The sequence below is a fragment of the Orcinus orca genome, chromosome 13, assembly GCF_937001465.1.
Source record: "Orcinus orca chromosome 13, mOrcOrc1.1, whole genome shotgun sequence".
Classification (NCBI taxonomy): Eukaryota; Metazoa; Chordata; class Mammalia; order Artiodactyla; family Delphinidae; genus Orcinus; species Orcinus orca.
The window spans coordinates 56527710-56541661 of NC_064571.1; the positions used below are offsets into that span (position 1 = coordinate 56527710).

The following is a 13952-nucleotide window of genomic DNA, read 5'->3' on the forward strand; positions in this document are numbered from 1 at the left end:
TCCTTCTTTGTCTCTTGTGACAGTCTTTATTTTAAAGTCTATTTTATCTGATGCTAGTATTGCTACTCTGGCTTTCTTTTGATTTCCATTCATGTGGAATATGTTTTTCTATCCCCTCACTTTCAGTCTATATGTGTCTCTAGAGCTGTATGAGTTTCTCATAGGCAGCATATATATGGGTCCTGTTTTTGTATCCATTCAGCCAGTCTGTGTCTTTTGGTTCGAGCATTTAGTCCATTTACATTTAAGGTAATTATTGATATGTTATGTTCTTATTGCCATTTTATTAATTGTTTTGGATTTGTTTTTGTAGGTCTTATTTTCCCCCCTTTTGTTTTTATGGTAAAACTTTTATGATAAAAACTCTTCAGAAAGTAGGCATAGAGAGAACATACCTCAACATAATAAAGGCCATATATGATGGACCCACAGCTAACATCATACTCAATGGTGAAACGCAAAAAGCATTTCCTCTAAGATCAGGAGCAAGACAAGAATGCCCACTCTCGCCACTTTTATTCAACATAGTTTTGGAAGTCCTAGCCACAGCAGTCAGAAAAAGAAAAAGAAATAAAAGGAATCCAAATTGGAAAAGAAGTAAGACTGTTACTGTTTGCAGATGACATGTTGCTATACATAGAAAATCCTAAAGATACTACCTGAAAACTACTAGAGCTCATCAATGAATTTGGTAAAGTTGTAGGATACAAAATTAATATACAGAAATCTGTTGTATTTCTATACACAAACAGTGAAATATCAGAAAGAGAAATTAAGGAAACAATCCCATTTATCATTGTATCAAAAAGGGTAAAATACCTAGGAATAAACCTACCTAAGTAGGCAAAAGACCTATACCCCCCAAAACTGTAAGACACTCATGAAAGAAATTGAAGATGACACAAACTGATGGAAAGATACACCATGTTCTTGGATTGGAAGAATGAATAATGTTGAAATGACCATAATACTCAAGGCAGTCTACAGATTCAGTACAATCCCTACCAAATTACCAATGGCATTTTTCACAGTACTAGAATAAAAAATTTTTAAGTTTGTATGAAAACACGAAAGACCCCCGAACAGCGAAAACAATCTTGAGAAAGAAGAATAGAGCTGGAGGAATCGCTTTTCCTGACTTCAGACTATACTACAAAGCTACAGTCATCAAAAAAGTATGGTACTGGCACAAAAACAGACACATAGATCAATGGAACAGGATAAAAAGCCCAGAAATAAACTGATTCACTTATGGTCAGTTAATCTGCAACAAAGGAGGCAAGAATATACAATGGAGAAAAGACATTCTCTTCAATAAGTGGTGCTGGGAAAACTGGACAGCTACACGTAAAAGAAAGAAATTAGAACATTCTCTAACACCATATACAAAAATAAACTCAAAATGGATTAAAAACCTAAATATAAGACTGGATACTATAAAACTCTTAGAGGAAAGCATTGGCAGAACACTCTTTGACATAAATTGCAGCGATATTTTATGGGTCCATCTCCTAGAGTAATGGAAATAAAAACAAATAAACAAATGGAACCTAATTAAACTTTAAAGCTTTTGCACAACAAAGGAAACCACAAACAAAATGAAAGGACAACTTACAGACTGGGAGAAAATATTTGCAAACGATGCTACAGCCAAGGGATTAATTTCCAAAATATACAAACAGCTCATATAGCTTAATATCAAAAAACAAACAACTCAATCAAAAAATGGGCAGAAGACCTAAATAGACATTTCTTCAAAGAAGACATACAGATGGCCACCTGACACATGAAAAGATTCTCAGTGTCACTAATTATTAGAGGAATGCAAATCAAAACTACAATGAGGGCTTCCCTGGTGGCGCAGGGGTTGAGAGTCCGCCTGCCGATGTAGGGGACACGGGTTCGTGCCCCGGTCCAGGAAGATCCCACATGCCGCGGAGTGGCTGGACCTGTGAGTCATGGCCGCTGAGCCTGCACATCCGGAGCCTGTGCTCCGCAACAGGAGAGACCACAACAGTGAGAGGCCTGCGTACCGCAAACAGCAACAACAGCAACAACAACAACAAAAAAAACTACAATGAGCAGGAATTCCCTGGCAGTCCAGTGGTTAAGACTCTGCGCCTCCACTGCAGGGGGCCTGGGTTCGATCCCGCCTCAGGGAACTAAGATCCTGCAAGCCCAGGATTTTTTTTGGTGTGGCAAAAAAAACTACTACAATGAGGTATCACCTGACACCAGTTAGAATGGCCATCATTAAAAGGTCTACAGATAATGAATGCTGGAGAGAGTGTGGAGAAAAAGGAACCCTCCTATACTGTTGGTGGGAATATAAATTGGTGCAGCCACTATGGAGAACAGTATGGAGATTCCTTAAAAAACTAAAAATAGACCTACCATATGATCCTGCAATCCCACTCCTGGGTATATATCGGGAAGTGACAAAAACTCTAATTCAAAAAGATACATACACCTCAGTGTTCACAGCAGTACTGTTTACAATAACAAGACTTGGAAACAACCTAAATGCCCATTAACGAATGAATAAAGAAGATGTGGTGTGTGTGTACATAGACACACACACACACACACACACACACACACACACAATGGAATACTACTCAGCCATAAAAAAGAAAGAAATAATGCCATTTGCAGCAACATGGGTGAACCTAGATATTATCGTATTAAGTGAAGTCAGAGAAGGACAAATATGATGTCAATTATATGTGGAATCTTAAAAAATGATACAAATGAACTTATTTACAAAGCAGAAAGAGACACAGACCAAAAAAAACAAACTTATGGTTAGCAAAGGGGCTAGTGGGGTGCAGGGGGGGCGATTGCGATTAATGTATACATACTACTACATATCAAATGGATAAACAACAGGGACCTACTGTATAACACAGGGAACTATATTCAATATCTTGTAATAACCTATAATGGAAAAGAATCTGAAAAGGAGTGTGTGTGTGTGTGTGTGTGTGTGTGTGTGTGTGTGTGTGTGTGTGTGTGTGTAAATATATATATCTGAATCACTTTGGTGTACACCTGAAACTAACACATTGTGTAGGAACTATTCTTCAATTTTTAAAAATGGTTATTGAAAAATATTTCCTATTTGTAGAATTGTAATACTTATTATTTTATCATTTTAGTAAATAAATTATTGGAAATATTTTTTACGCTGTTGTGGGTAAAATATAAGGTGTGAGTTCTTACACTAATTTTCTATAAATTTGAACACATAATTTCAAAATGTTGATTTCCTTTTCCTGCTGTTCACTTAAAAAAAATTTTTTTTTTTAATTTTTAGGTAGAGTCCAAACAGTATATCAGCTGAGTCATGATATTGATGTTGGTCGTTTCCAAACGCTAATGGAATGTTTAACTGGCACTTTTGAAGAAGTGAAAATTTTAGCATTTGATCTTCTAATGAAGTTACCAAAAACATTTGTACAATTTCAGGTATTTGGACTTTTCTTCTGTTAGTGTAAATGTGGTGTATGCATGAAAATTTTCTATCTTAGCAGCAGTTAAAGCAGTCTGTGGATTGTCCAGGCTCTTTGCATCTGCCTTCTTACTAAATCTTCTGTTTTGGTTATCATTAATACCTCTCCTGTTGCAGGTAGTGGAATGGAGAAGGTAGGGATGGGTAGTGGGGAAGGAGGAAATATTGTAAGAGAAACAAAATCCAAATCAGTGATCTTTGCTTTTTTTAAAAAAATTGTTTTGATAAAAAGGGAGGTGTAGGAGGCAGTAGGTTTTATTGTTTACAAGATTATTGGTAGATTTCAGTTAACTGTGGTCTCCCCAGTTCCCTTGGACATGTTAATATTCGATCAAAACACATCACTTACAGTAACTTGATTTTTTTTTTAGATAATCTCCCTGCATAGTAGACTGGGAAGCTTAGTGTAAATGAGGTAGAGAACATGTTTCTGATCTTGCAACGAGTAATAGCTAAACTGAGACTGAAACTCAGAGTACTTGAGGTTAACAGCATTTCTCTCCCTGGGTGTTGTACCCCATCCCCAGCCCCCATGCTCTTCCTGATGCCTTGCACTTCGCACCATGGGGTGAGAATCAAAGATGGTCTCAGGGGTGAAGGCAAAGCTTGGGGATGGGTCTTCAGGAGACCCTATAGCCCAGGTACTTGGCTCTACCCTTGAGGCTTATTCTGGGGCACTGAGGTCACCAGCAGCTGTCGGGTCACTGGCTCTAGAGCTTTGCTGTGGCTCCCTGTTGGAGCTGTATACAGGCCACGGGAGCCTTTAGGGGTGGGAGCTGAGCCATGGTCTGGGCTCTAGCTATTTGGCTCTGTTTAGGTATGGCAGTTTGTAGATGCAGTGGGATTCTGTCGGAGCACATGTCAGAGAGCCTAAGGTGTCTGTTACCACTGCTTCTGGACGGCATTGCAAAATCTCAAACATTTCTGACTTGGGTTCACATTGAAAGTTGCTCCCTGGTGTCCACCTATCCTGGTGGTCTTTCAGGTGCCCTGATGTGCAGAAACTTCTTTGGTACTTAGGCTGCTAACTTTTGTACTTTATAAGCATTTTTAAAGAAGATGCTTTCTCTTTCTCTGTTTCCCCTTCCACCAACCCTCGCCTCTTACCATTCATCTCACTGTAGCTTCGTATCATATGTATAACTATGCCTCATTCCTGGCTAGTATTTTGAGAGTATCTGGAGTGGGGAAAGGTATATATTATGGCACCTATATGAAAGACCTGGTCCTTACATGGACTATGAAGGCCCCTCAGGGGGGCTCTGTGTATCTAATTTGATAAACACATGCTTGGTATATAGACACAACTTAAAGAATTCAGGAAACTTAGTAGCACATATGGCTTGCTATAGGATTCTGGTAGTTATATATCTGGTCTGGCTTGTGTATTAGTAAATGGTCCCAGATTCAAGATTTTAAATTCAAGATTTTAAAATATTAGTTATGTATTATATTTTCAAAGTCTTTCTTTGGGTATACCCTATGTAATATGTAATTAACTTTTTTAATGTAGCTAACTTGAAAACATTTTTTGAATGCTAGCCTAATCTCTCTAAGTATCTGTATATTCATATTTTGATGGCATATCTTTCTAATATATGACTTTACTACTCACCTAGTCTCTTGCCTTTCTTTCTTGTGGAGCTACATATCCAAGGTCTTTATATTTTGATTGACCTGAGATGATAGAACAAAGATGCTCTTTTAGATTCCAAAGGCTATTTATTTTGTTTCTTACTAATTGGTTGGTTAGTTTAGGGACTTAACTGTCAGTTCCAAAAATGGTTGAGATGCTTAATTGATTCTTTCTAATATTTATTTAGATTTGAGTTTTAGCCACTGTCTTTCAGTTTTTTAGGTCATAGAAAATTAAACAGCAAATAGCAAAGAATTTAAATAGTAATAGGCTGATATTTGAGTCTATTATTAGATATTAGAAGACATTATTAAATATTGGTATACCTAGATAATGATTTTTTCCGTTACATTAGACAGTTATGAGATAATCCTAGTAGAATCAATATTGTTGAGCAACGAAACCCTAGGTTCCAGTGTGGTGAACATGCAACTTGTCAACTGTGGAGTTGGGACTAGGATCCATGTCTCCTGTCCTCAGCCCTGTACCTTTCCATGCGTATTACAGTGAACTGCCCTTTGTTCTGTCTTCCTGAGGACAGGCTGTGTGAGTGCATGTTTAAATGAGATATAGGTGTGGGAGCTCTAATGCAGAATTTCTGAGGTTGATCTTATCACTTTATTTTTCACACATATACATGGAGCTTTGCTAGGAACAGCCTGGTGAATTTGTATTTTCATATGTATGTGTATTTTTCTCCATTGAACTAGCTGTATGGGAAGGGGGTGGGGAGAAAGGCAGGAGCGTGACTCCCAGTAAAACAAATCTTGACATACAGAAGAACTCTGGGCTATATAGAAATAAGGAAGATGATCTGGTTATAGTATAGCAGAATTTCTACAGGAAAAAGTATACTTTTGCTGAAGAAAGAGGTACTTAAAAAAAAAAGCTTTATCCGGACTTCCCTGGCAGTCCAGTGGTTAAGACTCTGAACTTCCAATGCAGGGGAACTAAGATCCCGCGTGCCACTTGGAGCAGCCTAAAAAAAAAAAAAACTCCAGCCTATATTCAGAGAATTAATGTTCGTATCGGTTGTCAGTTGTGTGGCATAAATATGTGTTATTCCTTCAAATTAAAGAAATGTTTAAGTGATAATGACTGAGTCTCTGCTTTATCCTAGGATTCAGAGAAACTACAAGGCTTATTCCAGGCAGCACTGGAGCTCAGCACAAGCACCAAACCATATGACTGTGTAACAGCTTCCTACCTACTGAACTTCTTAATCTGGCAGAACGCTCTGCCGTCATCTCTGTCTGCTTACTTAAAAACTCAGCGGGTTGCATGTGGAGATGGAGATAAGTCTGCTGCTCTGGTGGAAAGTAACACATTAATAGGTTCGTATTGAGTAAATGACCTTTTGCTCTTATTTATCAAAACCAATATCTTACTTTCTTCACTATTAATATGGTTAGGCTATCTAATGGTTAAGCACTTTGTGGTTGTTTTTTTATTTAAGAGTTTACCAGCTTTGTAGTTTACCAGCATATAAGTATATCATGAATTTCTCCTTTTCAAATAAATAGTTTACTCAACTATATTGCTTCTAAACAGAGGATTCACATTAAATAAGTACATATGCAAATGTACATTAATAGAGCTTTTATTTAAATAAGACCTCTTTCTCTACCAAAAATGTACTTTTTTTCTACAGAAATTTTACTATGACTATAGCCAAATCATCTTTGTTAATTCTGTATAGAGCAGAGTTCCTTTGTCTGTTGGGGTTTATGTTTTAACTGGCTGTCATACCCTTGCCTTTTACTCTTCCCATATAGCCAGTTCCAAAACCTAGGGTCTGAGTTGATTTAGATCTAATGATTTTAAACAAATATTTGTTGGGGGTTCATGTAGTTAATTTTATCCTAGTAAATCTTCATTTTGGAATTGTACTATAAATAAGGATAGGTAGAGATTTTTATTAAACAAAACAGAGGTCAGATGTTGAAAGAGAGTTGACAATTATTCTCTCCAAGATAGTAGAAAAAGCCATGAAAAAGAGAACTAATAATGGGAGAAAATTAGGAGGCCGTGGATAGTTCTGGTGGAAATGTGGCCATAGAGCTGGGGATAGAGAGATGACAGTGCCATGGAACATGACATGTGCTGAACTCTAATTGCTTCAGGGCTGGATTCCAGAGGAGACCCTGATAAGATGATAAGAAGAGGTCTGCAATTGGGGTGAACTGGGGAGTTCATACTTCATGTAAAGCCTTTCAAATTTAAGACATTTTTAAACTTTTTGAAATATTTCAAACATACAAAGAATATTTAAATATATAGGATTTAAATAGTAATAATATAAAAATTTCACAAGTTCTGTCCCCAAGCTAGGTAATAACACTCAGCTTAAGAAGTATTGATACAACAGCACCCATAACTTTGAAGCCTCTTCTTTATCCTAGCTCCCTCTTCCTACCATGTAATTACTGCCCTATGTTTTCCTTCCTTCCTTCTTCCCTCCCTCCCTCCCTCCCTCCCTCGCTTTCTCCCTCTCTCCCTTCCGCTGTGCCAGGTCTTAGTTGTGGCATGCGGGCTTCTTAGTTGTGACATGTGAACTCTTAGTTGCACGCCATATGCTGCATGCATGTGAGATCTAGTTCCCCAACTAGGGATCGAACCTGGGCCCCCTGCATTGGGAGTGCAGATTCTTACCCACTGGACCACTAGGGAAGTCCCTCCTATACACTGTTGATGGGAATGTAGAATGGTCTGGCCCCTTTGGAAAACAATCTGGTAGTTTCTTGAAAGGTTAAACATATAATTACCATATGACTCCACAGTTCCTCTCTTGGGCATTGTCTTAATCAGCTCAGGCTGCTATAACAAGATACCATAAAGTGGGTGGCTTAAACAACAGGCATTTATTTCTCACACTTCTGGACACTGGGAAGGTTAAGATTAAGGTGCCAATAGATTTGGTTCCTGGTGAGAACCCTTTTCCTAGTTTGTAACAGCAGCCGTCTCAAGTCTGTGCTCACATGGAGGAGAGAGTAAGCTCTGGTCTGTCTTCCTCTTCTTATAAGGACACTAATCCCATCCTGGGGGTCCCACTCTCATGACCTCAGCTAAACTTGATTACTTCCTAAAGATTCCACCTTTAAATTTCTTTGCATTGAGGGTGAGGGTTTCAGCATGAATTTGCGGGGGGGCAGGCAGGGACACACAAACATTCAGTCCATAATGGTCATATACTTAAGAAAAATGAAAACTATGTCCAGACAAAAACTTGTGCATGAATGTTCATAGCAGCATGATTCATAATAGCCAAAAAGTGGAAACAACTCACATGTCCATCATCTGATAAATGGATAAATAAAATGTGGTATATCCATACAATGGACTGTTACTGAGCTGTTAAAAGTAATGAAATATTAATATATGCTACAACATGGATGAACTTTGAAAGAAGCCACATATTGTATGATTCCATTTATATGGTATGTCCAGAATAGGCAGAAAATGCTTAAGTGGTTGCCTAGGACTGGGGAAGGTGAGAGGTGCAGGGAGGGGAGTGACTGATAATGGGTGAGACTTTTTTGAGGGGGGGAGGATGAGAATGTTCTAAAATTGACTGTGGTGGTGGTTGCACATAGCTGTGAATATCCTAAAAATCCTTGACTTGTACACTTTAAGTGTATAAATTGTATGGTATATGAGTAATATATCAGTAAAGCCATTGTTTTTTAAAATCTGTCCAAATAGCACATGGCACATAGGCCTGGGGTCTGTTAACCCAGGTAGAGGATGTCTAGGAGAAATGATCCAGAATGAATGCTGTAAATGGATCCAGGAAGTCAGGGCAAAGACACAGTACTACCTTAACTGGAAATGGAGAACAGGCTGGATAACCTTGAAAGATCTCTTTTTTCATTCAAAAACCTCTAGTATAAAGTTCAACTGAGTTGGGTGCTTTCGTGGAAACTGTACACTGCTGTGTACAAATTTGTAAATGTGTTTTTAAACTGGCGTTATTTTGGTGGGTTTTGGTGGGTTTTTTTGCTTTTTCTAGTTATCAAATGCTTGTTGGAAAATCTTGAGGAAGAAGTATCTCGGGCTGAAAATTCTCTGCTTCAGGCAGCAGCATCGTTTCCAATGTACGGGCGGGTCCACTGTATAACAGGAGCTTTGCGGAAGCTAGCTCTAAAGTAAGTATATCCCCCCCGCTCTTTCCTCAGTACTCACTTCTGAGCTTTAAACTCTTATTGGAATGTGTCCTGGGAAAGGAACATATTGCCTTAAAGGTAATTAAAAATTAGATTTTAAAATGTACATATAGGGCTTCCCTGGTGGTGCAGTGGTTAAGAATCTGCCTGCCAATGCAGGGGATACAGGTTCGAGCCCTGGTCCGGGAATATCCCACATGCTGCGGAGCAACTGAGCCCGTGTGCCACAACTACTGAGCCTGTGCTCTAGAGCCCGTGAGCCACAATTACTGAAGCCCACGAGCCACAACTACTGAAGCCCGTGCGCCTAGAGCCCGTGCTCTGAAACAAGAGAAGCCACTGCAATGAGAAGCCCACGCACTGCAACGAAGAGTAGCCGCCGCTCACCGCAACTAGAGAAAGCCCGTGTACAGCAGCAAAGACCCAACACAGCCAAAGATAAATAAATAAATAACTTTATTTTAAAAAATACATATATACACATATTTTTATGTCTTAAATATTTTATAGATTGCACAATTTTGAAACCCAAATTCTTTTGACCCCTTTTGTCTATTAATTTCATCTTGAAAATGTGATTTTTGCTCTTAGTGTAAACTACCCTAATGTCTTTGTTGCAGCAGCCTGCAGTTGGTGAATGAGTGGAGACCCGTGGTGGAGAAGCTCCTTGTGACGTCCTACAGGCTTTCCGCCGTGGTGTCTCCAGTTATTCAGAGCTCCTCCCCAGAAGGCCTCATCCCCATGGACACTGATGCAGGTCAGTAAATGAAGAAAGGTAGAATTACTATGTTTTTTCCCCTAATCATTTCTTCAGAGAGATACAGAGGCTAAATAGGGGGAAAAGAAATTATTATTATGACTAGTGATATTTCTGCCTTTTTAGTAATATTTTTAACTATGAAAAAATAACCAAAATAAATAAATAGCCAGGTGATCAGCAAGGTACTTCCTCCTCTGGGGTAAATTGGGTTTTATAATATATCATTTCAGAATACAACCTACCAGGATTGTATTCTGGCAGGCAGTATAAAAATTAGAGAGAAGTTGATGGGGTTCAGTCAGAGAAGGCAACTTGTTAGAAATCTGAATAGGCAAAGACCATTGGACATACAAAGACCATTTAATTAAAAAAAAAAAAAAATTGGAGGAGATAGTCAAAATGCCCAAAACCGAACTCATGAACTTTCATCTGTCTTTTCCTTCCCAACTCTTGTATTTTTGCAAATGGCCCTACCAGAGACCTGTTTATGCAAGTCAGGAGCCTAGGGCTGCTTGACATCTCTCCTTTGCTCCTTATATCTAGCCTGTCTCCACGTTCTTTCAGTGGTGCCCCTTAAATAGCTTTCAAATCTCTTTTTCTTTTATCTGCATCTTCTTACCTTACTGTAGGCTTTTATCCTCTCTTGTTTCCCCACATCTACTTTTATCTCCTTCCATTTCCTTTTTACCACATCCAAAGTAATCTTTTCTAGTCATATAATCTATCATGTTACACATAATCTTTACTTAACCCTGTGCTCTGCCCACCCCCTCTTCCTTTTTATTTAAAATACGTTAGTGACCAGGTCCTGTAATAGTTTTGCTCCTGCTACCTTGCCAGTCTTGTCTCTTAGCATTCTCCCTTTCTCATAGATTTCTCCTTCATGGAGTTGTTGCAGTTTAACAGGAATCTTGTCTGTTTTCCTCCCTTGTGCTTAGCACAGTGCCTGGCAGAAGGAGGTACACTATCAATAGTTGTTAGAATGAATGAACAATTCCTGAAAGTATAGGAACTAAATTCAGTGCCTGGGATGCCCTTGGTGGTATGTGTATACAGCAGTTCCCTCTTAATCTGAGGGCTATATGATCCAGGACCCCCAGTGGATGCCTGACAGTGCAGATAGTACCAAACCCTATCAGACTGTGTTTTTTCCTATACATACATACTTATGTTAAAATTTAATTTATAGATTAGGCACAGTAAGAGATTAACAATGATAACCAATAATAACAGAATAATTATAACAGTATACTGTAATAAAAGTTATGTGAATGTGGTCTCTCTCTGTTTCTCTCAAAAAATCTTACCACATTGTGCTCACCCTTTTTCTTGTGTTGATGTGAGATGATAAAATGCCTGTGTGATGAGGTGAAGTGAGGTGAATGACGTAGGCATTATGACGTAGTGTTAGGCTACTGTTGACCTCCTGGCGATACATCAGAAGGAGGAGCCCTGACGATGTTGGTGGTTGGATGTCAGCTGCAGACGATGTTGATGGTTGCGGATCCCAGGTGGGATGGAGAGGGACAGTGTGAGGGGATTACTGGATCTGTACTACAACAGGCCAGAAGGGATTGGCCGTTAAAGGTATATACTAACATGAACGTTCCTTTGAACACCTAGAAAATCATGAAGTAAATTTATATTTTGGTGTTGAAGTAAAGTTGGTGAATGCATTTTGGAGTGCAAATGAGAGGCTTCTATTAAAAACATACTGAGTAAATCATAAACACACACTGCATCATACAATACAATACTTTGGGCCGATAATTAAACTAATCTAGAGTTGTGTGGTTGCATAGAAAATGTTACGTTTTGTTCTCCACTAAAAATGAGTTGGAAGGTTGGTGGTGGTTCATGATACTAAGATACAGTTATAGATTTATTTTGACTGATAGTCTAAATACTAAAATTTGTTGGTTTAGTTTTCCTACTTAAACAGTGCATAGGAATAAAGAACATCCAGTCTGATCGCTAATATTTGGATCAGGCCATACCAATATATTTTGGGTGAGAAATCTTGAATGTTTGTCACCAGTTGTGGGTAGGGCCTTCAGAGTATGCTAAAATTTTGTTTGTTATTAAAGTTTTAAAATATCTGTCAGTCTCAAAAACTGTCTATGGTCCACTAACTTTTCCTTAATTTTGCCTTTTTTCCTCTGGTTGTCTCCATTTTTCTTATGTCTTTCCCATGTTATCTGCCATGCATTCTGAATTCTTTGAAAAAAGTCTCCCCTGAAAGCCACAAAAATGGTTCTTAAAATTTTATTCTGGTTACCCCTCTCTTTTTTCTTAATCTTTCTATGGTTTCTTTTTGGGCCAGTGTTACTTTCTCGTGGCTATCAAAATTTGTTTTTGGCAAAATTTCATGGAAGCCACAAGTGAACATAAGATGTTGGCTGAACCATTATGATACCAGTTTGGGTCTTTGTATTTCCCATAATACCTAAAATATAAGTGTGTATAATAGGTATACAGTAAGTAACCCATTCTTTGATTTGTTAATTGGTTTTAGATGATTACCTGTTGTTATTTTCTTTCAAAATCTGAGCCTGCCTAGCTCTTTATTACCTAGTCATCCATAAATTCCTTCAGCCCATGTTACTGAACCTCTGCCATGACCCAGTTTCTGTTCTAGGCACTAGCAGTTGAGCAGTGAACAAAGTCTTGCATTCGTGCAGTTTACATTTCCTAATCCAGCGAGTGCTTACTAAGAAATAAAAATGAATTTTAATATAATACTAGGACTGGAAATCTAACTTAGAAAGCAGTATATTACTTATTCATTTCAAAGCCAAATATGGAGTTTTCATGGTATTCCTGGGCCATAAAAGATTATTTTTGTTGGTAGTGGGGTTTCTTACCTCTTAAAACAAAATTCATTGAAATTTATTGCTCTTCCTTCATCTATTTGAGCACTGTATTTGAGATTCTTAGACAACACTGAGAAAAGCAATGTAAGGGAGATGGCAGCCTTTGTCTATGGACAGTTTCTGTTGTGCTTTTTTGTCCAATCTTCATCCTATTTAAAATATTCACCATATTTTGAAAGTACACTCAAGTGTCATGAAGACCTTATATAAATAATTTTCACATTATCCATACTGTGAGTCCCTTCTGATAGTGCTAATTATCAAGTACTGAAAATTAGAAAATTTTTCTTTGGCTGTACGCGGGCCTCTCACCGTTGCGGAGCACAGGCTCCGGACGCGCAGGCCCAGCGGCCATGGCTCACGGGGCCAGCCGCTCCGCGGCATGTGGGATCCTCCCAGACCAGGGCACGAACCTGTGTCCCCTGCATCAGCAGGCGGACTCTCAACCACTGCGCCACCAGGGAAGCCCTGAAAATTACAAAATTTTTGAGGGCAAATACCCGCGAGGGACGTCTTCATGTGATGTGGAACTGGGGTTTTACATAATCTCATCTCTCTCCCTCAGAGTCAGCAAGCCGCTTGCAGACGATTTTGAATGAGATTCAGCCCCGAGATACTAATGATTATTTCAATCGAGCTAAAATTTTGAAAGAATGTGATAGCTTTGATTTGGAGGACTTGAGTGCCAGTGTACCGAATATTGATACTTCTGCAGAAATCAAAGGTATATATAAAATCAGCATTGTAGTCAGTATTTAAGCGACAAATAAAATGTGCAAAATGCTCTTTTTCTATAGTAAATCAGAGGCTGCAAATGTGTGTAGTACACTTCTAGAAAATAAAGTCTTTTTTGAGCTTATAAATGATTTATTTTGGGGAATGAGTTTATAAGACTTTACCAGAAAATGGTGTTCACCAGTGCAGTGTATAAGGTGCTTCAGCAAAAAGCCTTTGAGTACTGAAACCTGTCTTGACAGCCAGGTGATGTAGGAACAGTGATGCACAGTGA

At 38.6% G+C, this 13952-nt stretch overlaps 1 protein-coding gene across 3 annotated transcripts in view; it reads left to right on the plus strand.

The window, feature by feature from the left end:
- Positions 1 to 13952, plus strand: part of THADA (THADA armadillo repeat containing) — a 314026-nt gene that overhangs the window by 41017 nt on the left and 259057 nt on the right. For 2 of the 3 annotated variants that reach the window (XM_033419174.2, XM_033419176.2), the window contains 5 exons: positions 3317 to 3468; positions 6268 to 6481; positions 9157 to 9292; positions 9931 to 10067; positions 13509 to 13667. In XM_033419174.2, coding sequence (XP_033275065.2) covers positions 3317 to 3468; positions 6268 to 6481; positions 9157 to 9292; positions 9931 to 10067; positions 13509 to 13667 — 798 coding nt within the window. The remainder of the gene's footprint in view (positions 1 to 3316; positions 3469 to 6267; positions 6482 to 9156; positions 9293 to 9930; positions 10068 to 13508; positions 13668 to 13952) is intronic. The other variant, XM_033419175.2, reaches the window with a different exon arrangement.